Here is a 24789-nt window from a genome sequence, read left to right as displayed (position 1 = left end):
TTGACCTGCAGATTTAGTAAAATCTTTGTGGAAAATTCCACAGCAGATTCCGCACCGTGTGCACATAGCCTAAGGCTGTTATTTGGCCATGAACGGCCATCAGGATCACACGATCTCAGGGTGCTGATGGCGTTAGAGGGAGACCCCACACTGTCAACCATCTAGATGCTGTAATCATTATTTACAGCAGAATTTAAGGGGTTAAATGGCCATGGTTGGTGCCAACACTGATCGTGGCTGATGCAGCAAGTTTTCAGCTATGGTGGACAGCCGACAGCTGCAGGATCGTCACCCATCTGGGGAGATGCTATTCGCTTATAGCAGGTCAGTTTTAAGTCGTATTGATGGTCACTAAGGGGTTAAGGTGGAAACAGAAATCCAACCTGTAACCTTAGATGTTTCCCCAGAGAAAGGTAAAACCCCGAGAGGCAGATGGTGCCAATACTAGCTCTGGAGTCGGGAAGGAGACGAGCTCTCCACAACCTGGGGATAGAGGCATGCGCGGTGCTTAGTGACTCCACCAATATACGTGCAGAGTTCCTACTCTTGCCCCATATGCAGCGGCTGTACACAGGCAGGAGGACGTTGCCGTCACACCATGATGGTAACTTGCACTCGATCTGATGGCAGAACGGAGCGCCTCATAGCTGGGAATGTTAGGTACAAGAATGATGTCTGGTGGAATCTCATGGAGATCTCATTGTGTAAATGTAACCTGTGAAACGTTCCTCTTTAGAGGAGGCTGTTGTATTACAATGTCTGACCATGAATGTGTCCCAGGCTCCTCTGAGCGGTCTGCAACTTGTGCTGAAACTACAACTCCCAGCATCCCCTCCATCAATCGTGGCAGTAATGTCAGGCTTCAGACCATCGTTCAGTAAATAAGATTTAGTATTTCTAGACAATTGTGAGCAGATCTAAGGATGTGATGGGTTGTGGGGGGGAATGGGACCACCGTACAATTTACAGGCCAGTTTATTAACCCCTTCCTGACATCTGCACTCTTCCCTGGCAGTAACTGCTTAGTAGGGAGCCCCCCTTGTATAGATGCCGTCCTCTCAGCTCACTGATGTCTCTAATACTGGTGGGTTTCTATGCCAGCCGAGTGCCTATGTAAGGTGTCTGCGACCATGACAGATGTACTTTGCCCTGTGACAAGGCCTAATGCGACGGCTAGGTTTACAATTACAGGCATAATATACTGAAGGGTATCATGTTTGAGTTATGCAACAAGTTTTTTTTTTTTCATATATAAACCAATTCTTGTTTTGCGGCATCTTGGTAAATGGGTAAGACTGCAAAGCCCTAGTAGAAAAGAGCAATTATCTCCTTAAGGCCGGGATCACACATGCAAGAAACATGGCAGAGTCTTGCATGTTAATACCCGGCAGGCGGGAGCGGAGCCTGCGGCTGCGTAGCAATACATGGAGCTGAACGCTCCGATCCAAGTGTCGGCAAGGCTGTGTTTCTCACGTGTGATCCCGGCCTATGGCTACGTTCCCACCATAAGTTTTGTATGCAGAAAGTCTGCAAAATCAGAAGCTTATCGTGGGAACATATCCTAAGTTATTTCAGTACGGCTTGTTGCCTTGGTTACCGGCCACCGCTGCAGTCTGAATGGCTGGTCATCTAGGGTAGGAGAGCACATTGCATAGGGCAGTTGCTATACAACTTGTGCGAGTACTGACGTGGGTGGCCATCTTCATGGGTTTCTTCAGTGTTACACAGGCACAGCTGCCGCAGCACAGGGTGCGATTTATCAGTGGTTCATGGTGAATGATAAGTCAGTCTGAATTGCCATGTCTTGTGCCAAAAATGTGCGCCACCAGATATTGCAAATTACATAAACGTATTGAACTTAAATTTTCCTGTTTATTTTCAACTATGGTAAAACACCATAAAAATAACCGATTTTGACCTCACAAAAAAGTACTAAAAAAAAATCTACCACTCGCCCAGCAGAAAAGTCAGCCCTTGCTGAGATGTCTGTAACTTTTTTTTTATTGTGTAACTATTACACAAAGCCATCAATAAATCTGGCGATACTGAAATCGTGCAGAGCAGCAGAATATTACACGTCCATAACATGTAAGATGAGGCCACGAGCAGAGTCCGGGTCTACCACAGCGGAGCGCGTTATGGCTGCACATCCCCGACCAGGCTGATCGCTTCAGTCACGAGGCCCACAGTCGGCCGGGTGCTGTGTCTCATGTGAACATTTATCTGTGGATTGAGAAGTCTGGATTATTTTGATAATCAGTATTTTAAGGTCCACACCAGATTCTTAGCTGTTTTTTGCTTGGCCTCACTAAATCACTGCTTCAGTCTTTGTGTCTGGGATCCTAATTACCGGAACAGGGAGGCACGGACTCGTTTTCCTTGTCATGAAATTCCCCTTACAGTCACAGGATATTCCTTCATTGCTTCCTGTTTGTGCACCAGACACTCATCCAGGTGACATGACACCAGATCTGGATCTTTTGGATGCAATTTACTGATCTGCATGGTCGCATGTAGCATAGAAGGCAATGGACGAGACGGGAGTTATTGACTAGTGAACATATTACTTTGGAGGGGAGGGTTATCTTCTGGTTTAGGATGTATATAAATATATATTCTTTGGTCTCTGTCCTGGACTCAGGATCCAGTTTTGCTCGGTTTGTTAGGGATCGTGAGCTAAGATGATCAGGAAACACTGACTTTTCACCAGGTAACGGTGATTTGACAGATACAGAACTTGAAGTCTCTAATATTCCAACAATGTGCTAAGAGAATGGGGTTGAGTTTGCAGCATGCTGTAAAGCAAAGTGTTGTATACTGGAATGAAGATATTAATATCATCCTTGCATTCGTTCCACTAGTGAAGATTATATTCTAGGGTCTTCCAGCTCCACCAGTGGGCGCTTAACAGAAGAAGCTGTAATGCCATACATGATGAGTAATGTTGTCCTGCATATCCAAGCATATCTCCTTATAAGTGGAATTTTCTTCTATTTGAGTCCATTTCATGTCGCTATAAGAGAACACAATGTAAGATTAGAGGAATGAGGTGATCGATGTTACTGCATTTTTTGGTGCGGATCAATTACAGAAACTTTGCTGATATAATGAAAGACTGAGGCCTTGATGTGTTCCCCCATAAATCTGCCCCCACTGCTGGCTGAGCAATGTGCCCCTTCTTTACATGGGGAGTACTGTACCCAGTCATGGAAGTATTTGGACAGGTCACATCAGGTGTATTTTTTTTTTTTCAGATTTAATTTTAGAGTTTATAATTATACCCTTTACTCTCAGGAGAACTATGACTCCGCACATATGAGCATCATAAATGACCATCAGGCCATATACAAACCCTGCAGCCAGGGACAAGAGTAATGCCACATCAGGCCGCATCATCCAGGTTGAATGTCGGCGTGACAATTGCTTTTCTACAGGAGCTGATCGGACATCTCATTATTTTTGCTTCCTTGTATAGCACCATCATACGCAGCAGCACTTTACAGATGTAGGCTGTGAGCCCCAATCAGTCTTTGGAGTGTGGGAGGAAACCCCCGCAAACACGAGTACAAACTCTTTGCAGATGTTTTGGTGGTGGGATTTGAAGCCAGGACCCAGCACTGCAACACAACGGTGCTAACCACTGAGCCACCACACAGTGCTAGCCACAGCCTATATTAACGGCCAGTGTAGATGCTATCACAGAGGGCAACATCATAAAAGCCGCAGAAATATTCACACGGAGTTTCCACTGTCAACTTCACCTTTTTTTTTTCCCCTTATTGGAATGGGATAAAACGGAAGCAATACTCCCCAATCCCTGGCATATAATCACTTTGTGATGCAGTGATGACATCCTTACATCAGGACTCACAACCACTGCAGCGTTGATCTGCAAGCGGGTGCCGCAGTTGTCCTGAAGCCTAAGATCAGCTGGCACCAGAGAGCCGAGAATTGCTTCTAATATTCTACCCCAATTTGAGTCTTTTAAATGTACATGTTGACGTGGACAAGCTCTTTATTCTGAACGTCTCTCATAATGGGAGAATCAATAAATCATTTCCATATAAGTTTACCATCTCCTGTAATATAAGGCCGGACTCTTCTGACACAAACCTGATGCGATGCTTAAGATTTAAACACAGACATTTAGGGATTAAGTACAAGGACTCATGTCTCCCCTGCACCAGGTGAAAAAAATAAACATCTGAGCCCTTACACCCCAGCATGAGACATCATCCAGTCATTAAACTCACCTTATGGACCCACTCGTATTCTCCGTACTTTGAATCAAACGTTCCCTTCTGCAGAGACCTCAGCTTCAGTGTAAATCGAGGACCAAGTTCCTGAATCCCCACTTTCTTTTCACTCCTAAAAATGTATCTATAGAAGAAATAACATCATAGACCTGGACATTATTACATTACTACAGACATACATCCTCGGGGAATTCACCCTGCGCCACACGAGGATGCTACAAAAACAACATACCTGTGATATCGAAAAAAGATGTAATCCCGCTGGTTGTGGAAAGTGGCCACCTGTCGGCCTGAGAACTGCGGATCGTGTGGGTAAAGAGAGGCAAACATACGGCCGATAGAGTGCCCGAGTCGAGTGGTGAAGTTATTGAGGATGACCTCGGGCTTGTGCTCCGTGGGCTCCTTTCCTTTTCTCTGTAAATTGTGCAGAAAACAGATGTTAGACAGAGGAAAAGACAAGCTCGGGTCTATATACATGAGCTGATCCTGGCAGGGTGGACGCCACAGGTCGAGTTGTCTTTTTAAAGTCCAACATTTTTCATATAAAAATTGGCAACTTCTATAAGTCCAAGTTGTGTAACAAACTGCACCCACGGTGGAAGGGACCGACAGGGTGCAATACAGAATTCATCAGAGAACCCTCTCCCCTCAACTTTTAGTGGTCAATTCTATTGGCGAACAGATACCACAGTGGTAATCCGCGTATGAAAACGTCCCCCCCGACAGCTCCAGACATGGAGGATAGCGAGGTGATTACAGACTATGACCAGCAGAGGTCCCACTACTGCCGCCCAATACAACCGAAGCAGAGCCACGCCGTCATAGTCCGCTACGAGACAACAAACAGACTTCTACGAAGGTAATGAGACGACAGAGAATCCACCCCAGGACTCCTGATCACCACAACACGTCTCTCCTTTTCTTTTATACTCCCTTTCCAATTTTTTCTTATTCTTTTTGTAATAAATTCTGATGTAGTAAATGCACTAGAACAAACATCAAAGGCTGCTGAAAAGTTCTCCACCTGTCACCACACAGTCTTCTAAAAAGCCCAAAGTTTAGACATGTAGCTAAATGAGCCATAAAACTTTATGGTTCAGGAACCCCTCCAGAAAGTTCCCAACACTGTACATTCCCATATCATATACAATACAGGGTTAATTCTCCCCTATCCGCCGAGATAACTTGCTGATCTCCCTGGTGGTCTGTCCCCAGAAACCCCCATCAATTCGAGAACCTGACTCAGTAGGACCCTGTCCATAGATTTACATTTTTTGTACATTGCTTTAAACGTTACTGTGACTTGTTAGGATGGGATTGGCGGTAAAAAAAAAAAAAAAAAAAGGGTTTAAAGGTTTTTTGCTTTATACAAAACCTGATGTACTGTGTCAGAGGGAAAGCCAACTAATACATGGTGTAAACTTAGACGTGATAAGTTTTTGCACTGTCTAGTATAAGCTTACACTGTCAAAAAAAAAAAAAAAAAAGTGAATAAATGAACTAACGATTCGTTATCAAACAAGTGGATAATCGTACCTTGATTTCTTTGCGCAGTCGGACGTTACTCATCTTGAAATGAGCCGTCGGTCCATTGGGCAAATGACTGAGGATCAGCCCATCTGATGGTCGGGTTAAGGATACAACTAGGAAATAAACTCTTTGAAAACCCAAGTTCAGCTTTTCTATTTGTTACATTGTGTAAAATTAACAACATTGTATGCAAGAAATGGTCAGATGGATCCTCGGCACAAGGAAATATTTTGTTTATGACAAAACACAAGAAAAGGGAGAATTGTTTTTTTGAAAGGATACTTGCAATCTTCCGATCTTCATTGATTACGATGAGATCTGTGTAATCTCTGGCGATACATTGTGGGATAATCTTCTTCAGGGCAAGACCCCTCCTGTAATACACTTGTGAGTTGGGTATAATGGAAGATAGCTGCTCTGTAAACCGTACTGTACGCTGGAAGAGAAGAAAAGTAAAAAAGTAAGAACCTATTCTCAGAATCCCACATAGCCACTGGGATACTGCAAGTCTCCGCATGACTCCACAGGCTGCTAGATGCTAGCAGAATTGTCTGACAGGTGCAGGTCCCGCATCTACATAACAGATGCAGCGAGTGCTTCCATGTGGAAAATAAATGGAGAGGTGAATGCACATGTGCGCAGATCTCGCTCTTTTCCATCTGGTTGCAGAACTGGAGTAGGTGGACATAGGTGCAGTTCCTATACGTGGAAGTAAAATCTCTGACACTTGTGGTACATCCTGTAGACATGCCATAGTAGCCTTATATTGAAATAATACCCCTTTAAACTTAAGACTGATTCTTGTGACATTACAAACAAAAAATGTACAATACGTAAGACAATGAATATAATAGAGCTAATACGGCACTAAAATAAAGAATGGATTGAAAAATCAGCAGTTACGTACACCGCGGGGCCGGTCAGATGTTGTGATGAGGATTTTGGGTGTTGTCTTTCTGTTAAAATAAGGCGCAAAGTCATCTGTAGCTTCATCATACGCCACCTAGAATGAGAAGAGCGTGGAAAATAACCATCAAAGCACAAAATCCAGATGTATAGAAAAATCACTACAGGGCTCAGCTCAGGCTATAAATCTAGTATTATGGCAGTATTGATGTATTATTAACGGATCTGATCCCTACTGCAAAAATACAATACAAATATACAAGGAAAATGGGTTATACAGTTGTGGCCAAAAGTATTGACACCCCTGCAATTCTGTCAGATAATACTCCATTTCTTCCTGAAAATGATTGCAAACACAAATTCTTTGTTATTATTATCTTCATTTAATTTGTCTTAAATGAAAAAACACAAAGAATTGTCCTAAAGCCAAATTGGATATAATTCCACACCAAACATAAAAAAGAGGGTGGACAAAAGTATTGGCACTGTTCGAAAAATCATGTGATGCTTCTCTAATTTGTGTAATTAACAGCACCTGTAACTTACCTGTGGCACCTAACAGGTGTTGGCAATAACTAAATCACACTTGCAGCCAGCTGACATGGATTAAAGTTGACTCAACCTCTGTCCTGTGTCCTTGTGTGTACCACATTGAGCATGGAGAAAAGAAAGAAGACCAAAGAACTGTCTGAGGACTTGAGAAACCAAATTGTGAGGAAGCATGAGCAATCTCAAGGCTACAAGTCCATCTCCAAAGACCTGAATGTTCCTGTGTCTACCGTGCGCAGTGTCATCAAGAAGTGTAAAGCCCATGGCACTGGGGCTAACCTCCCTAGATGTGGACGGAAAAGAAAAATTGACAAGAGATTTCAACGCAAGATTGTGTGGATGTTGGATAAAGAACCTCGACTAACATCCAAACAAGTTCAAGCTGCCCTGCAGTCTGAGGGTGCAATAGTGTCAACCCGTACTATCCGTCGGCGTCTGAATGAAAAGGGACTGTATGGTAGGAGACCCAGGAAGACCCCACTTCTTACCCCGAGACATAAAAAAGCCAGGCTGGAGTTTGCCAAAACTTACCTGAAAAAGCCTAAAACGTTTTGGAAGAATGTTTTCTGGTCAGATGAGACAAAAGTAGAGATTTTTGGGCAAAGGCATCAACATAGAGTTTACAGGAGAAAAAAGTGGCATTCAAAGAAAAGAACACGGTCCCTACAGTCAAACATGGCGGAGGTTCCCTGATGTTTTGGGGTTGCTTTGCTGCCTCTGGCACTGGACTGCTTGACCGTGTGCATGGCATTATGAAGTCTGAAGACTACCAACAAATTTTGCAGCATAATGTAGGGCCCAGTGTGAGAAAGCTGGGTCTCCCTCAGAGGTCATGGGTCTTCCAGCGGGACAATGACCCAAAACACACTTCAAAAAGCACTAGAAAATGGTTTGAGAGAAAGCACTGGAGACTTCTAAGGTGGCCAGCAATGAGTCCAGACCTGAATCCCATAGAACACCTGTGGAGAGATCTAAAAATGGCAGTTTGGAGAAGGCACCCTTCAAATATCAGGGACCTGGAGCAGTTTGCCAAAGAAGAATGGTCTAAAATTCCAGCAGAGCATTGTAAGAAACTCATTGATGGTTACCGGAAGCGGTTGGTCGCAGTTATTTTGGATAAAGGTTGTGCAACCAAGTATTAGGCTGAGGGTGCCAATACTTTTGTCTGGCCCATTTTTGGAGTTTTGTGTGAAATGATCAATGTTTTTCTTCATTCTCTTTTGTGTTTTTTTTCATTTAAGACAAATTAAATGAAGATAATAATACCAAAGAATTTGTGATTGCAATCATTTTCAGGAAGAAACTGAGTATTATCTGACAGAATTGCAGGGGTGTCAATACTTTTGGCCACAACTGTAGGAGCAAGGTTAAACACGGGCAGTTTATGAAAGCTCAAGAGTGCAGTGATGCCAGGCTTCATATGGAAGGACTGATGCACCTCACATCACAAAACCTGTAACAGATCCATGCTACTGAACCAGGACCGGTATCAGATCGGAGCACCCAGAATCTCATCATGTATTCTCAGGGGGTAAGGCCTCATTCAGACAGCTGTAATTTGGATGCATATTTTTATGGCTTCAAGTCCTATAGGCCTGACAGCATGTAATGGCCCCAACTAACAGTCATGGATCCCTTTTGATAACGTTCATTTTGCTCACAAAGCCAATGGGCTGGGACTTCCAACCACAACATAGATGCCAAAATGCACCTGCATTCGAAAAGTCTGAATGGGCCTGAGAGAACAGATTAACTCAGCTTATAAACTAGTGATGATGACTTTACTTTTATTTGCAAAATGTAATTAAGAAATGACAGGAAAGGAGCAATATATTATACCGCGCTCAGAGGAATCAAGTGCGTCAGCTTTTACCTCCTCGTCCGCTGGATCCACCGTGGTCTCGTCGTACACCCGCTGATTTTCTATGGTTTTGGGAACAGGTTTTGGTGGAGCCTATTTATAGATGTAAAGAAATTAATACAGAACACTTAATGCCAGTAACGTCACTATGAAAAAGCAATTTAAAGTAGTTAAACCCCCTCCTCATATGATCTGAGGGTCACAATGTACCTTGTCTCCAAGCGCCTCTCTCTCCTTCTTACGTTTCTTCTTCAGAGCGAGCTTCGCCTGCAAGAAAATGACAGATACATCACTGCCTATCTCTGCAGAAGTTGGGACATCACATTACCAAACAGAAGGAAACTACAATATTCCAAAACTTTCCCCATGTAAAAACACAACCATGGCTTGTGGCTGAAGGGCGAAGACTCAGACTCTGCTCCCAGGTCCGTTCTGACATTGTTTGTGCTTGTTTTTAGGAATAAATGGGAAAAGTGATTGGTTCCAAACAGGAGCAGAAAAGACCAAGTGATTATTGTGGGGTCTGTTTTTGTAGAGTAAGAATAAGACAAATGGACATGTGAACAGAGCCTGGTACAGCTTACAGTGCGCCTACACTTGAAACACAATGCAGAACGGTGGAGGTCGGGGGTCCTGGTTTAGAGACTTTCCACTGAGCCCCCACAACATGCTGTGTAATCACTGCTGCCTCCTGAGCAAGGGAAAGAAAATGTGAGCGATGGGGGGGCAGGATCCACTCACTCCCTCCCTTCCCCCCCGATCTGCAGGATCCACTCACTCCCTCCCTCCCTTCCCCCCCGATCTGCAGGATCCACTCACTCCCTCCCTTCCCCCCCGATCTGCAGGATCCACTCCCTCCCTTCCCCCCCCCGATCTGCAGGATCCACTCCCTCCCCCCCCCCCGATCTGCAGGATCCACTCCCTCCCCCGCAGGATGTGTCAGTGCCTATAAAATGTAAAAACAAACAAAGTGAAAGTCAGTTTGGATACAATTCCACAATATCCCATGACACATCCAGTGGTCCGGACCAGGTAAAGCCCAGTAAGTCACCTGGGGGATGTCGGCGATGGCTGCTCTCTGACTGCGCCCATTATGTATGATCGCACTTCGTCAGGAGGCTCCGTCGCCCCCGTACAATGTTGCCCACTCAGGCTACAACGCCGTAAGACTGTTTGCCCATTACCCTTCTCCATATAATCAGCAGCAGTGAACGTCAGCCCTGATGGGGCAGAGGCTGTGGCCCGAAAGTATGTGCCAGGCCAGGTGTGGGGCAGAGTACAGACCCCCGGAGAGGAGGCTGCGGCCATAGAGTCTGGACATGGGGCAATAGCGGGGGCACTAGACATGGGGGTAAAGCAGCAGCCAATAGGGGGCGTCACATTCTCACAGGTCGAGGGTCGGACATACGGAGGTTTCGGCACTTCCCCACCAATAACATGTCCTCACAAGCCTGGGAGGGACGCTGTCTCCTGACGCAGACACTTCGAGGGGCACGTCACATTGTCGTCACCTTACTCCGGCAGGTGCGAGCGTAATACCAGAAAAACCAGGGACAAACACCCACGGGGCGGCCACGGGCCCCCAAATATCTGTGGAGAGCCCGACAGACCGCTGCCATAACAACCGGCAGCCGCCTAGAGACCAATCCGCGCGCAGCTCTCAGGGCTGTAGCCGTGATGCGATTGGTCGCTCCGCCGCCTCTCACCTTCCGCTTCTCCATCTTCAGCCTCATGAACATGAAGTGTCTGCGCTGCTTGTTCTTGATCTCAGACACCGAGAAGAAAGGAGGGAAGGACACGGGCTGCTCCCCCCCGGCTCCGGGCCCCCCGCCGCCCGCCACATCGCTCCCCTCCTCCGGGGCTTCACTTTTACTCTTCTTTCGTTTTTTACTCTCCGCGGCCCCGGAGCTCCTTCCCGCCGCCATGTGGAAACAGACGAACTTCCGCTTCCGGCTGTTATAGAGACGAGGCTCTTCCGGGAGAACTGTCGCACTTCCGCTTCCGGGTAATGTTGTCATGGAGACGGGGCCTAATGAGAGCTGTTGCTTTCCTGCGCCTGACCTCGGTTGTTTCCCTGTGTCTCAGCCCCAGTCCTCCCCTCCTCTCCCCTGTCCTCCCCTCCCCTCCTCTCCCCAGTCCTCCCCTCCTCTCCCCAGTCCTCCCCTCCCCTCCTCTCCCCAGTCCTCCCCTCCCCTCCTCTCCCCAGTCCTCCCCTCCTCTCCCCAGTCCTCCCCTCCTCTCCCCTGTCCTCCCCTCCCCTCCTCTCCCCAGTCCTCCCCTCCTCTCCCCAGTCCTCCCCTCCCCTGTCCTCCCCTCCTCTCCCCTGTCCTCCCCTCCTCTCCCCCCCTCCTCTCCCCTGTCCTCCCCTCCTCTCCCCTGTCCTCCCCTCCTCTCCCCTGTCCTCCCTTCCTCTCCCCTGTCCTCCCCTCCTCTCCCCCTTTCCTCCCCTCCTCTCCCCCTTTCCCCTGTCCTCCTCTCCCCTGTCCTCCTCTCCCCTCCTGTCCTCCTCTCCCCTGTCCTGTCCTCCTCTCCCCTGTCCTCCTCTCCCCTGTCCTCCTCTCCCCTGTCCTCCCCTCCTCTCCCCTGTCCTCCCCTCCTCTCCCCTGTCCTCCCCTCCTCTCCCCTGTCCTCCCCTCCTCTCCCCTGTCCTCCCCTCCTCTCCCCTGTCCTCCCCTCCTCTCCCCTGTCCTCCTCCCTTCCCTGTCCTCCTCCCTTCCCCTGTCCTCCTCCCTTCCCCTGTCTTCCTCCCTTCCCCTGTCTTCCTCCCTTCCCCTGTCCTCCTCCCTTCCCCTGTCTTCCTCTCCTCCCCTGTCCTCCCCTCCTCTCCCCCCCTCCCCTGTCCTCCCCTCCTCCCCCCCCCTCCCCTGTCCTCCCCTCCTCCCCCCCCTCCCCTGTCCTCCCCTCCTCTCCCCCCCTCCCCCCCCTCCCCTCCTCTCCCCCCCTCCCCTGTCCTCCCCTCCCCTCCCCTGTCCTCCCCTCCCCTCCCCTGTCCTCCCCTCCCCTCCCCTGTCCTCCCCTCCCCTGTCCTCCCCTCCCCTGTCCTCCCCTCCCCTCCCCTGTCCTCCCCTCCCCTGTCCTCCCCTCCCCTCCCCTGTCCTCCCCTCCCCTGTCCTCCCCTCCCCTGTCCTCCCCTCCTCTCCCCCCCTCCCCTGTCCTCCCCTCCTCCCCTCCCCTCCTCTCCTCCCCTCCTCTCCCCTGTCCTCCCCTCCTCTCCCCTGTCCTCCCCTCCTCTCCCCTGTCCTCCCCTCCTCTCCCCTGTCCTCCCCTCCTCTCCCCTGTCCTCCCCTCCTCTCCCCTGTCCTCCTCTCCCCTGTCCTCCCCTCCCCTGTCCTCCCCTCCCCTCCCCTCCCCTGTCCTCCCCTCCCCTCCCCTGTCCTCCCCTCCCCTGTCCTCCCCTCCCCTGTCCTGTCCTCCCCTGTCCTCCCCTCCCCTCTCCTCCCCTCCCCTCCCCTCTCCCCTGTCCTCCCCTCCCCTGTCCTCCTCTCCCCTCCCCTCCCCTGTCCTCCTCTCCCCTCCCCTCCTCTCTCCTCCCCTCCCCTGTCCTCCTCTCCCCTCCCCTGTCCTCCTCTCCCCTCCCCTGTCCTCCTCTCCCCTCCCCTTTCCTCCTCTCCCGTCCTCCCCTTTCCTCCTCTCCCGTCCTCCCCTTTCCTCCTCTCCCGTCCTCCCCTCCTCTGTCTTCCCCTCCTCTGTCTTCCCCTCCTCTGTCTTCCCCTCCCCTGTCTTCCCCTCCCCTGTCCTCCCCTCCTCTGTCTTCCCCTCCTCTCTCCTCCCCTCCCCTGTCCTCCCCTCCCCTCCCCTCTCCTCCCCTCCCCTGTCCCCTGTCCTCCTCTCCCCTCCCCTCCTCTCTCCTCCCCTCCCCTGTCCTCTCCCCTCCCCTGTCCTCCTCTCCCCTCCCCTCTCCTCCTCTCCCCTCCCATGTCCTCCTCTCCCCTCCCCTGTCCTCCTCTCCCCTCCCCTGTCCTCCTCTCCCCTCCCCTTTCCTCCTCTCCCGTCCTCTCCTCCTCTCCCGTCTTCCCCTCCCCTGTCCTCCCCTCCCCTGTCCTCCCCTCCTCTGTCTTCCCCTCCCCTGTCCTCTCCCCTCCCCTGTCCTCCTCTCCCCTCCCCTGTCCTCCTCTCCCCTCCCCTGTCCTCTCCCCTCCCCTGTCCTCCTCTCCCCTCCCCTGTCCTCCTCTCCCGTCCTCCCCTTTCCTCCTCTCCCGTCCTCCCCTTTCCTCCTCTCCCGTCCTCCCCTTTCCTCCTCTCCCGTCCTCCCCTTTCCTCCCCTCCTCTGTCTTCCCCTCCTCTGTCTTCCCCTCCTCTGTCTTCCCCTCCCCTGTCTTCCTCCCTTCCCCTGTCTTCCTCCCTTCCCCTGTCTTCCTCCCTTCCCCTGTCTTCCTCCCTTCCCCTGTCTTCCTCCCTTCCCCTGTCCTCCTCTCCCCTCCCCTGTCCTCCTCTCCTCCCCTGTCCTCCTCTCCTCCCCTGTCCTCCTCTCCTCCTCTGTCCTCCTCTCCTCCTCTGTCCTCCTCTCCTCCCCTGTCCTCCCCTCCTCTCCCCTGTCCTCCCCTCCTCTCCCCCCCTCCCCTGTCTTCCCCTCCTCTGTCTTCCCCTCCCTTGTCCTCCTCTCCTCTCAGGTTTCTTCATTTTTCTTGTGGCTTTTATTTGGTTATAAATGTTTTTGTCATTTTTAACCCCTTCATTTCAGCCCTTCCCACCTTTTCACTATCGCTTTGACGCTGGTTTTCTGCAGGAGGCGACTTGTAGATTTGACACCGTTCACTTTACCACATAACAGGAAAAAAATCTAATTTCGAGTGTAGTGAATGGAGGCGCGATGCTGCGACGTCGATGTTTCTTGGTTTGGTTTTTTACAGTGTTCGTTATTTGGTAACAATAATTGGGGAACATGATTCCTCTGGACGGAGCGTTACGGCGATGCGAAAAGTGGCTACAAATATTCTACTGTTTGTAAAAAAATAAAAACCTCTGATTTGTGCGGCCGTGTAATGAGCGCTCGTGTGTTGTGTGACAGGCGGCGGCTTTAGGCCATTCTGATGCAGTTATCACATTTTGATCTTATTTTATGATGAACGCAGCGACTGAAATAAAATCCGTTCTTGTCGTTTGACTTTTTCCGCTTTATTTTTTAAATAGTAAAAGGAGTCTTCCGGTGTATTATACTGTTATGATAAGTCAATATTTGATGGCTGAGGCTGTGATGCTCGGCGCCCCTCTCCGCTCACGACACCCAGCCCCCCTCTCTGGAGGCTCACGAATTCCAGCTCCCCTCTCCGCTCACGACACCCAGCGCCCCTCTCTGGAGGCTCACGAATTCCAGCGCCCCTCCCCACTCAGCGCCTCTCTCCGCTCACGACACCCAGCGCCCCTCTCTGGAGGCTCACGAAGTCCAGCGTGTTGGAATAATGCATATTGATCTGTATGTATTGCAACAACTACTACTGTACTTTTTTATAGATTGTGATATTGTTAACAAAGTTCAGTGACAAAAAAAAAAACAGACAGGATGCCCCCTCCTTCTCTTCCCTTCTTGTTGTTATAATGCTCCCATGCTGCAAGCCACAGCAGATACCAGAGTGATCACATTTCATGCTGTAAGCTGTTCAGCCTGGATATGAATAAATCTACATTCTGTGTTGCTGACTCTGGATGTTACGCTGATTAATCCGCTGCTAACAGGTTATGGGCCCAGAGTCCTAGAGTCCCAGATCCCCAGAGCACAGAGAAAAGAAAGGAAGACCGCAAAGATGGCCACCAGCAGCAGCAACTCCATGAAGTTTACAGTACCAAGTCTCTCTAACCAGAATTATCAATCCTGGAAATTCAAAGTGAAAATGCTGCTGATAAGAGAAGGTGCGTGGAAATACACACAGGACCCGAAACCTGACCCAGTATCACAGGAGTGGATAGAGATGGATCAGAAAGCACAAAGTACCATATCACTCAGTATAGATGATGATCAGATTGTGCATGTGTGTAAAAGTGAAACTGCAAGAGAAATGTGCGAGCAGCTGCAAAAGGCGCATGAGAGGATAAATTTAAGCAATAAACTATCTCATGAGAAAATTGTACCAGTCTAAACTACAGAATGGCCAGGATATGCAGGACTACATAACAAGCATTCTAGAGATTGTAGAACGCCTGAGAGGCATTGGGGAAGATTTGAAGGACTTTCATGTAGCCGCATTACTGCTTAGTGGTCTTCCAGAAAACTATGACACGCTTGTAACCGCACTAGATGCGCGCCCAGATGATGAGCTTACATTGGAGTATGTCAGAGGGAAGCTCATAGATGAATATAAGCGGAAGGTGTAAACAGCAGGACATGCGGTGCAGAATCTGCTTTACAGACACAAAATCTAAATGATAACAGAAAGCACCTAAAAGAAACACGTGAATGTTTTGTTTGCAAGAAATCAGGACATTTGAAAGCCGACTGCAGAGTCTGGAAAGCTAGAATGAATCAGCTGAAAAAGCAAAGCAGTCTTCAAAGGGTTAAAAGTGCTGTGTCTGCAGAAAATGATTCTGTGAATACTGAAAATGCCTTTACTGTCAGTGTAAATACATCAAAGCATGCATGGTTTATAGACTCTGGAGCAACTAGTCACATGACTAATAACAGGGACTTCTTTTCTAAGCTTAACCAAAGTAAGTCAGAGAAAGTGATTATGGCTAATGGTCAGTACATGACTTCACAAGGTATAGGAGATGGTTATATTGATTGTCAAATCTCACCAACACAAAGCAAGAAGATCCCAGTAAAAGATGTGCTCTATGTGCCTAGTCTTGAGAGTAATTTACTATCTGTGAAGAAACTCACAAAACAAGGAAATGAAGTTACATTTAACCCCTTAGCGACAGAGCCAGTTTGCAGCTTAATGACCAGGCCAATTTTTACAATTCTGACCACTGTCCCTTTATGAGGTTATAACTCTGGAACGCTTTAATGGATCCCGCTGATTCTAAGACTGTTTTTTCGTGACATATTGTACTTCATATTAGTGGTAAAACTTCTTCGATAAGTCTTGTGTTTATTTATGAAAAAAATGGAAATATGGCGAAAATTTTTAAAATTTTGCAATTTTAAAACTTTACATTTTTATGCCGTCAAATCAGAGAGATGTGTCACACAAATTTCTTAATAAATAACATTTCCCACATGTCTACTTTACATCAGCACAATTTTGGAAGCAAAATTTTTTGTTAGGACGTTATAAGGGTTAAACGTTGACCAGCGATTTCTCATTTTTACAACAAAATTTACAAAACCATTTTTTTTTAGGGACCACATCATATTTAAAGTCATTTTGAGGGGTGTACATGACAGAAAATACCCAAAAGTGGCACCATTCTAAACACTAAACCCCTCAAGGTGCTCAAAACCACATTCAAGAAGTTTCACAAATGTTAAAAGAGAAAATCAACCACAAAATTTGTTGTACAATTTCTCCTGAATACGCCGATACCCTATATGTGGGGGTAAACCACTATTTCAGCACACGGCAGAGCTCGCAAGGGATGGAGCGCCGTTTGACTTTTTCAACGCAGAATTGGCTGGAATTGAGATCGGATGCCATGTTGCGTTCGGAGAGCCCTTAATGTACCTAAACAGTGGAAACCTCCAACAAGTGACCCCATTTTGGAAACTAGACCCATTAAGGAACTTATCTAGATGTGTGGTGAGCACTTTGAACCCCCAAGCGCTTCACAAAAGTTTATAACGTAGAGCCGTGAAAATAAGAAATCTATTTTTTTCCACAAAGATGATCTTTTCGCCCCCAAATTTTTATTTTCTACAAGGGTAACAGGAGAATTCATACCCGCACAGTTGTTATGCGATTTGTCCTGAGTACGCCGATACCCCATATGTGGGGGGGAACCACTGTTTGGGCGCATGGGAGAGCTCGGAAGGGAAGGAGTGCCATTTTGGAATGCAGACTTTGATGGAATGGTCTGCGGGCATCATGTTGCGCTTGCAGAGCCCCTGATGGGCCTAAACAGTGGAAACCCCCCACAAGTGACCCCATTTTGGAAACTAGACCCATTAAGGAACTTATCTAGATGTGTGGTGAGCACTTTGAACCTTCAAGTGCTTCACAGAAGTTTATAACGTAGAGCCGTGAAAATAAAAAATCCATTTTTTTTCCACAAAGATGATCTTGTCGCCCCCAAATTTTTATTTTTACAAGGGTAACAGGAGAAATCATACCCGCACAGTTGTTATGCGATTTGTCCTGAGTACGCCGATACCCCATATGTGGGGGGGAACCACTGTTTGGGCGCATGGGAGAGCTCGGAAGGGAAGGAGTGCCATTTTGGAATGCAGACTTTGATGGAATGGTCTGCGGGCATCATGTTGCGCTTGCAGAGCCCCTGATGGGCCTAAACAGTGGAAACCCCCCCCACAAGTGACCCCATTTTGGAAATTAGACCTCATAATGAACTTATATAGATGTGTGGTGAGCACTTTGAACCCCCAAGCGCTTCACAAAAGTTTATAAACGCAGAGCCGTGAAAATAAAAAGTCTTTTTTTATTTCCACAAAAGTGATTTTTTAGACACCAATTTTTAGACCCCCAAAGTTGGCAAATAGTGGAAACCCCTCAATTCTTGCTCCAACCCTAACCCCAACACACCCCTAACCCTAATCCCAACCCTAATCCTAATTCTAACCCTAATTCTAGTTTGCCCTAACCCTAATTCTAACCCTAGTCATGACCCGAGCCCTAGCCCTAGCACAACCCTAACCCTAGCCTAACCCTAGCCCAACCCTAGCCCAACCCTAACCCTAGCCCAACCCTACCCTAACCCTAGCCCTAACCCTACCCTAGCCCTAACCCTACCCTAGCCCTACCCTAACCCTAGCCCTAACCCTACCCTAACCCTAACCCTAATGGAAAACTGAAAAAAAAAATATTTTCTTTATTTCATTATATTGGCCTATATAAGGGAGTGATAAACGGGGGGGTTATGTACTATTTTTTTTATTTTGATCACTATGATCGTTTATCATAGTGATCAAAATAATGAATGGAATCTGCCAGCCGGAGCCGGCAGATTCCCGGCGGGCGCACTGCGCATGCACCCGCCATTTTCAAGATGGCGGCGCCCATCGGAGGATGCCGGCGGGACGTGGGACCACCGGGAGGGGACAGAGGGCCACGGAGAGGTACCAGGGGGGGATCGGGGACCCTATTTCTCTCTCCTCTGATGTGCGATCACATCAGAGGAGAGAGAAATTAAATGTAAAATCGCGGCTTTTTTTTTTTTTGTGGTTGCCGCTATAGGGTTAATAACGGTGATCGCAAAAGCGGGGGTCGGTAAAAACCGACCGATTCATGTTCTCTGGGGTCTCGGCTACCCCTGGCAGCCGAGACCCCGGAGAAAATCCGACACTGGGGGGCGCTATTCACTTAAATCACAGCGCCGTGAATTAACGGCGCTGTGGTTTTAGTACCCTTAATTACCGCCGTTAAAAGGCGTATCGGCGGTCGTTAAGGGGTTAAGCATGATAGCTGCATCATCTCAAAAGAGGGCCACACACTAGCAGAAGGAAAAATCACAAATGAACTTTACCAGCTTAAATGCATAGAGTGTGTGTATACTGCTCAGGAAGAAAGGTACAATAACTGCATTCATGTATGGCATAGGCGCCTAGCACACAGAGACCCAGAAGCAATAAGGAAGTTCAAAAGCAACTAGCTGAGGACATTACAATTGATCTATGTAACCAGATAATGAAATGTACTAGCTGCATCAAAGGGAAAATGTCTAGAAAAGCTTTTCCTAAGAGAAGTACTACAAGAACAGAACAGACACTAGATACATACATACAGATGTCTGTGGTCCAATGAGCACTCAGACTCCTGGGAAGAAGAGATATTTTCTCACATTTATTGATGATCATTCAAGATACACAGTTGTCCATCTGCTTCACAGCAAGAAAGAAATTCCAGAGAAACTTGAAGTATATCTAGCTGAGGTATATAATAAATTTGGGAGAATGCCAAAGATTCTACGTGCAGATAATGGGACTGAATACACAAGTAATGAGACACAGAGCATTTTAAAGAAAAATGGAATCCTATTTCAGACCACTGTACCGTACAATCCTGAGCAAAATGGTGTCGCGGAAAGAAGGAACCGAACACTCTGTGAAAGTGGAAGAAGTATGTTGTTTGATGCAAATCTGCCCACAGCATATTGGGGTGAAGCAATCATGACAGCTTGCTATCTTCAGAACAGACTACCAGGTAAAGCTACAGAGAAAACTCCATTTGAGCAATGGAACAGCAGAAAGCCAAAACTACATCATATAAGAATATTCGGAAGTAAAGCGCTTGTACATGTTCCCAAAGAAAGGCGAACTAAGTGGGAATCTCACGCTAAGGAAGGGATCCTGGTAGGCTACAGTGAAACCCAGAAAGGTTATAGGATTCTACACCTAGAAACAAACAAGGTCACAATAAGTAGAGATGTAGTGATTGATGAGAACTTTGTGTCATCACGCCAGTAGTCCAGCTGAAGTCACAATTACAAGACAATAACAAGGAGGATGTAGAGGTCTGGCTGGATTCTTCAACCACTGAAGGAACAACAGAAAAATCAGGTGAATCTGAAATCAGGAGATCTTCAAGATCAAACAGAGGTGTACCAGCTAAATGTCTATCCTACATAATCAAGACACTACCTGAATCAGAGCCGCAGTCATGGGATGAAATGCAAGAACTACCTGTCCATGAAAGAACAAAGTGGATCAATGCTGCTAATAAGGAAATCAAATCGCTTCATCAACTTCAAACTTGGAAACTCACCAAGCTGCCACAGGGCAAAAAGGCAATCAAGTGCAAGTGGGTCTTCAAAACCAAATATGACTCTGAAGGTAAAGTCCACAGATTTAAAGCAAGGTTGGTGGCAAAAGGATATTCTCAAAAGTATGGCGAAGATTACGATGCAACGTTTGCTCCAGTCGCTAAACAGACCACGTTCAGAGCTTTGTTAGATGTAGCTGCTGTACAAAAGATGAATGTCAGACATTTGGATATAAAAACTGCCTTTTTAAATGGTGACATTGAGGAGGACTTATACATGACTCAACCTGAAGGTTATGTAAAAGGGGGTGAAGAGAATCTTGTTTGCAAACTACAAAAATCCCTTTATGGTCTTAAGCAATCAGCAAGAGCATGGAATACCAAGATGAATAAGGTCTTGTTGGAAGAAGGTTTTAAAAGAGGTCAAGCGGATCCATGCTTATACGCAAAATATACAGATGGAAAGTGGATGTATATTCCCTTATATGTGGACGATGTGATTGTAGTTCATCAGGAAGACGCAGAAATTGGAAAATGGCTGAAATTCGGAACCAGCATTTTGAAACGAAAGACCTTGGAAATGTGACATATTATCTAGGAATCCAAATCCAGAGAGAGGAAGATGGAAGTTTTCTCCTAAACCAAAGTGCAAAAATTAATTCGATTCTGAATCAGTTTGGAATGTCAGAAGCCAAAGGTATATCAACCCCAATGGAACCATCCTACCTGAAGCTGGAAGGAGAAGATGACCTGTTGCCAAACAATGAGAAATATCGCCAGGCAGTGGGGGCACTTCTATACATATCAACTATGACTCGACCGGATATCACAACAACAGTTGGAATCCTTTGCAGATATGTGGAAAAACCACAAACCACGCCAAAGAGACTGGAATGCTGTTAAGAGACTTCTCCGATATTTAAAAGAAACGCAAGATGTAAATTTAAAGCTGTCTGCAACGGGAGATCTAGAACTCACCGGCTATGTAGATGCAGATTGGGCTGGTGAGTCGCATGATCGTAAATCCACAAGCGGATACTTGTTTAAAGTTGGAGAAAGTTTAATCTCCTGGTCTAGTAGGAAACAAGTGTCTGTTGCCTTGTCATCTACAGAAGCGGAGTATGTGTCCGCAGCCTATGCAAGCCAGGAGGTTATTTGGCTCAGACAATTGATGGATGATCTTGGCACACCGTCAACTCAGCTGACGGTGATTTATGAGGACAACCAAGGATGCATTAAACTTGCATGTAGTGAAAAAATCAGTGCTAGAACCAAGCACATTGACGTCAGACATCATCATTTACGTGATTTGATAGATCGTGGCATAATTCAGTTCGTCTATTGTGAAACTGATAAGATGGCAGCTGACATTATGACAAAGCCATTGCCACGAGCCAGGTTCCAAGAATTGAGGACCACACTGGGACTAAGAGGATAAGTAGTTGTTGAGTGGGGGTGTTGGAATAATGCATATTGATCTGTATGTATTGCAACATCTACTACTGTACTGCTTTATATATTGTGAGATTGTTAACAAAGTTCAGTGCCAACAAAAAAAAAAACAGGATGCCCCCTCCTTCTCTTCCCTTCTTGTTGTTGTAATGCTCCCATGCTGCAAGTCACAGCAGATACCAGACTGATCACATTTCATGCTGTAAGCTGTTCAACCTGGATATGAATAAATCTACATTCTGTGTTGCTGACTCTGGATGTTACGTTGATTAATCCGCTGCTAACACAGCGCCCCTCCCTGCTTACGACGCCCAGCGCCCCTCTCTGCTCACGACACCCAGCCCCCCTCTCTGCTCACGACACCCAGCCCCCCTCTCTGCTCATGACGCCCTGCGCCCCTCTCTGCTCACAGCGACCCTCTCCGCTCATGAAGCCCAGCGCCCCTCTCAGCTCATGAAGCCCAGCTCCCCTTTCCGCTCACGACACCCAGCGCCCCCTCCAATCATCTGGTTGTAAATGCTCCGTTCCACAGTAGAGCTCCATCATCAGCATTGTGGTCACGTCCGGTACTGCACATCTGTCCCCTATTTATTTGAATGTTTTTACAAAAGTAAAAGGAGACTTTACTCATACAGTATAATTGCTGGGGGCCCTTCTGTATAAAATAAATGTATATGAGATGCGTCAGGAGTGATTGCATACTGCAGCACTTCATTTATAGCCATTCTAGCCTATCCAGACAGGATGGGTCAAGAGATGTACGGCTCCCAGTGCTAGGACCTGTGTCAGGGATTTATGGCACATCGTGTGGTTATGCCATGAGTATCTCTGATAGGAACACCCTTTGAAACTCCATTGATGTCTATGAGAGATGCAGGATGACCAAGTCGTGGTCTCCTTTAATTAAAGCGAACCTGTCAGCTGGATTTTGCTAAGTAAATTGCCAGGTTGGCAGTTAAACTGATTAAATTATACCGGGGTGAAGGAATCTTGTGGTTGTTGTGTAATCAGTGTTAGAAGCTTTCAGGTAATGATAAGCTTGTGGACTATAGGCGGAGTCTTATCTTCCTGCTGTAAGAGAGACCTGCCGACAGCCCCAACCACAGGCCGCCCGGAAGCACAAACATGTTCCTCATCATAGAGACAGGGAAGCCTGCTGGCGGGGCTGGCGGCCGATCTCTCCTTGGTTTCTCTGTCTTAGAGCAGGAAGATAAGACTCTGCCCACAGCCCGGCCCCGGAGCACGGGCACATCATTAACTGAAAACTTCTAACACTGATTACACAAGAACCACAAGACGGATTCCTTCACCCCCAGTGTAATTTTAATCAGTTTAAAAGGAATCGTCCCCGCCCAGGATGTACAGTACAGACCAGTGCAAAGCGGTAATCAAAGCAAAAGGTGGCTACTGTGAAGAACCTAGAATATAAGACATATTTTCAGTTGTTTCACACTTTTTTGTTAATTATATAATTCCACATGTGTTAATTTATAGTTTTGATGCCTTCAGAGTGAATCTACAATTTTCATAGTCATGAAAATAAAGAAAACTATTTGAATGAGAAGGTGTGTCCAAACTTTTGGTCTGTACTGTATATGACCTATTAATATGGCCAAACAGGTAATAGATGTTACACTTGTCCTACCTGTCTGCCTCAAATCTGCAGTCTTGTTGTTGAGAAATCTTATATTTTTTCCTTATGCTAATGATTTTGTCCAGGCTCCACCCCCCTCCCATAGACGTCTGTTCTGACGCTGGAATCCTGCTCCCTGCACCCCCTCCACAATCTGTACCTTTTCCTTCCCTGTATGGGCACTGCATTCACGGATCTTCTGCGCAGGCGCCGGCGATTCACTGTGACCTCTGGTGGGCGCAAAGATAAGATGCTCTCCCCACTACTTCCCTGCACAGTCATTGCTAAGTACACATAGTTCCTAGTGATGACTATGCAGGGAGGAAGTGGGGAGAGCATCTTATCGGAGCGCATGTAGTAGGTCATAGTAACTCACCTGCACAGAAGATCCCTGAATGCAGTGCCCATTGACGGAAGGAAAAGGGACGGATTGTGTAGGGAGTGCAGGGCGCAGGCGCGGGATTCGGGCATCACATCTGTGCGTCACAGGGCATTGTGACGTGCATGGGAGGGGGTGGTATTATAATGAAGACGGGGCAGGGATTTCTTACAGCACCGCACGCCCCGGAACCTGGAAGAAATCATTAACAAAGACAGAATATAACATTTCTCAACAAGACTGCAGATATGAGGCAGACAGGTAGGACGAGTGTAACATTTCTATCACCTGTGTGCCCATATTAATAGGGCATACATGTTCGCTTTATGCTGGAGACCCCATATACTGAGGCAAACACTGTGCAGAGACCATAATGCCGCGAGCACAGGACAGTGTGGCCATAAATGCAATCTGTTCCTAGTCCTAGGCTGGTGAACCCTCGGATCACAGTGCTCGGCCCAAATCCAGGGCACTGCCTGCGGTCAGGAGAGCGGCCCTCGGTCCTGCACTCTGAGCATAGTTTGTGTTTCACAGTGCATGAAACCAGCATCAGGGTCTGTGCACACAACGTCTTTTTTAGGTAGATGCCGCCTGGAAAGCGGTCCAAAAGAATTAGCATAATGCACAGCAATGTAAAAACAACTCGCTGTGCACACGTTCAGTTTTGTTACTTCTTTTAACCGCTCGGGGCTGTGAAAAGATGCCGGAGAAGTCTTCAGGGAAAAGACTTGGGACCTCCAGTGTCTTCACGACATTGTGTGAACATGTCCTAATGGTACCTGCACACTGAGGGGTTTTTGGAGCAGAAACTGAGTGGAAACTCTCCAAAACCTCAAAAACTAAAAACCCCTAAAAAACCTTCCAAAAACTCAGCAAAAAGCCCTTGTGTGGAAATGTCCCGGCACACGTCGAGTATTTGCATCATGCAGGATACATTTTCAGAGAAGCCGATGGGATTTCTAAATCTCATTCACACGGTGGACCCGACCCGCTAAAATCTGGAGGAAAATCTACACAGTGTGCACCCGAAGAGCCCGCGTGACCGACCTGTGCTGGATGCGGAGATTATAGGCCTGAAACCTGCTGTGAGAATCCACGGCCTCCGCAGCGCAATGACGGCAACATCTGCAGGTTCTGTATTGTGCTGGAATTTGCTGCGAATTACAATGCGGAATCTGCACCAAAAATCAGAAGTGAAGGCGCCATGTCTGAGAGAATGAATGTGCACAAAGTGAGACGAAGAACGGTGCAGAAAACTAACAAAAGATTAGATCTCAGCAAGCAGCAGTCACAATTTATACCTAAAACACAAAGGATCCGCTGGACCATCAGAAGCTAGTGGGACTATGCAGAGCGCCGACAAGGGTGACTATGCAGAGCGCCGACAAGGGTGAATGAGGAGAAACGAGGATACTGTC

General features: G+C 47.4%; 1 protein-coding gene across 1 annotated transcript; it reads right to left on the bottom strand.

Annotated features, from left to right (window-relative positions):
* Nucleotides 1-1852: 1852 nt before the first annotated feature.
* LOC141048835 (ribosome production factor 1-like) lies at nt 1853-11143 on the bottom strand. Its single transcript, XM_073544906.1, has 9 exons — nt 10809-11143; nt 9313-9369; nt 9115-9195; nt 6694-6789; nt 6069-6222; nt 5793-5875; nt 4489-4670; nt 4254-4380; nt 1853-3013 (listed from the first exon to the last, which is right to left on the bottom strand). Exons 1-9 carry the CDS (start codon nt 11118-11120, stop codon nt 2972-2974), a joined length of 1134 nt encoding a protein of 377 aa, XP_073401007.1. The 5' UTR covers nt 11121-11143; the 3' UTR covers nt 1853-2971.
* Between the last annotated feature and the right edge of the window lie 13646 nt (nt 11144-24789).

This window comes from Dendrobates tinctorius, unplaced genomic scaffold (genome assembly GCF_039654945.1).
Source record: "Dendrobates tinctorius isolate UK_male_01 unplaced genomic scaffold, ASM3965494v1 ptg000138l, whole genome shotgun sequence".
NCBI classification, from domain to species: Eukaryota; Metazoa; Chordata; class Amphibia; order Anura; family Dendrobatidae; genus Dendrobates; species Dendrobates tinctorius.
Note: the sequence above shows the minus strand (reverse complement) of the source record. Positions and strands in the feature narration are given on the sequence as shown.